This window comes from Oncorhynchus mykiss, chromosome 13 (genome assembly GCF_013265735.2).
Source record: "Oncorhynchus mykiss isolate Arlee chromosome 13, USDA_OmykA_1.1, whole genome shotgun sequence".
NCBI lineage: Eukaryota > Metazoa > Chordata > Actinopteri > Salmoniformes > Salmonidae > Oncorhynchus > Oncorhynchus mykiss.
The window spans coordinates 40,575,840-40,577,489 of NC_048577.1; the positions used below are offsets into that span (position 1 = coordinate 40,575,840).

Consider the following 1,650-nt stretch of genomic DNA (forward strand, 5'->3'; position numbering starts at 1 on the left):
ATATGACAATGATTACAAAGGATTTGTCAGTAGAATGTCAACTTGATGACAACTGATGACTGATGATGAGTCCAATCAAAGCTACTGTAGATATAACGTGATTTGATATCGCTCTATCTGTGGCCAATGACCTTGAGCCTTCTTGGATGGGCACTTCTAATATAACTATATGGCAGAACCCAAGGGGCTAAAAAAAAACATGTTTGTATGCGGCTTTATTAACTCAATTACATGTTTTGCCATCCTCTTTCCTGACCTCATCAATGAATATCCCATAGGCCTCTAGATTATGGACAGAGTATGTGTATGAAAACCATAATCAAAACAGTTTTTTTCATTCACATTCACATTCTACACACATAGAGTGTAGAAACCTTGTGCCATCAGTAAAATTGCAGGAGAACGTTTTCCATAAAAAACAATACTTCAAAACGATAAATGCTTTAAATGTATTTTATTATTTTCAATATGTGTAGCTATGGCACCGCTTCCAGCCTAACAGACTGGAGTTGGAGTGTCATCTCTCTTCCATATTGATGCTGTCGAGTGATGCTCTAGTGGTACTGTCTGCCAAGAGCGGACACAACGACAGCCAGGAACTTCTGGAAGGCTTCCTGAGTATCAGCACTGAAAACGGCGGGACCGAGCTTGGCGGCCACGCACACGGTGATGCAGTCGGCAAGGAGCTGTGGAGAAGGAACCAGATGGAGAATGTAATATTGGAATAAGCTTTACATCGGCTCATAACGCTATTTAATTCATAAGACTAATTATTTTTGTATTTTGTTTCAGTTTGTTAATGTGCAATACTCACCCTGAAGTTGTCGGGATCCACGTGCAGTTTCTCGGAGTGCATCACACTCAGTGTAGTATAGGTGTTCTTGATGTCATCCAGGTTCTGCACAGCTCTGTCCAGTCCGTGCATCACGGTCTTTCCGTGCTTGGCCACGGCGGGGTTACCCATGATGGCAGCGGGTGTGGACAGGTTGCCGAAGGTGCTGAAGTGTCTCTGAGTCCATGGAGACACGATCAGAAGTCTAAAAATAAATAAAACAGGCTGCCATTAAAATTATACTTCACAATCAATATGGTCTGTATCGCACCAAAGGTGAACACCGCGATTTCCTACTACGCACTTAGTGCTAAATATTCTAGGTAGACTATTATCGTGTTATTATTTAATGATATCTACATAAATATTATAAGAATGTACCTGGCCAGGGCCTGGGGTCCGATCTCATCCACGCTGATCTTTCCCCACAGGCCTACGATGGCACTGCGCTCAGCATCTGTCCAGTCGACCATGTTGACGTTTGTTTGTTGATTTCCGTTGGTACTTGCAAAATGTTACAAGGGATCCCTGAGCTTTTTGTCTCTTGCGACGTCCAATTTATTGATGTTCAGTATCTCCGCCCTGAACAGAACACAGAAAATGATTGGATGAATGTCTTGAGGGGGGCAAGGTCCTCGAGTGTGGCGCATATCGGCATTGAGCCAACTTCATCCCACCTTTAAAGATAATGCTTGGTCATTTAGGCGTTTCCAAATTTTAATTAATACGGATGAAATGAACAGGTCATGATGAGCCTTCAATAACACATGCATACTTAAGGATACAATCGAACATAATTTCAAAAAGTAAAATGTACA

At 42.1% G+C, this 1,650-nt stretch overlaps 1 protein-coding gene across 1 annotated transcript; it reads right to left on the bottom strand.

Annotated features, from left to right (window-relative positions):
• Positions 1-486: 486 nt before the first annotated feature.
• Positions 487-1,312, bottom strand: LOC100136291 (beta-globin). Its single transcript, NM_001124545.1, is given in 3 exon segments — positions 487-686; positions 815-1,037; positions 1,214-1,312. Coding segments are annotated over 3 exon segments (447 nt in total). The 5' UTR covers positions 1,306-1,312; the 3' UTR covers positions 487-554.
• Between the last annotated feature and the right edge of the window lie 338 nt (positions 1,313-1,650).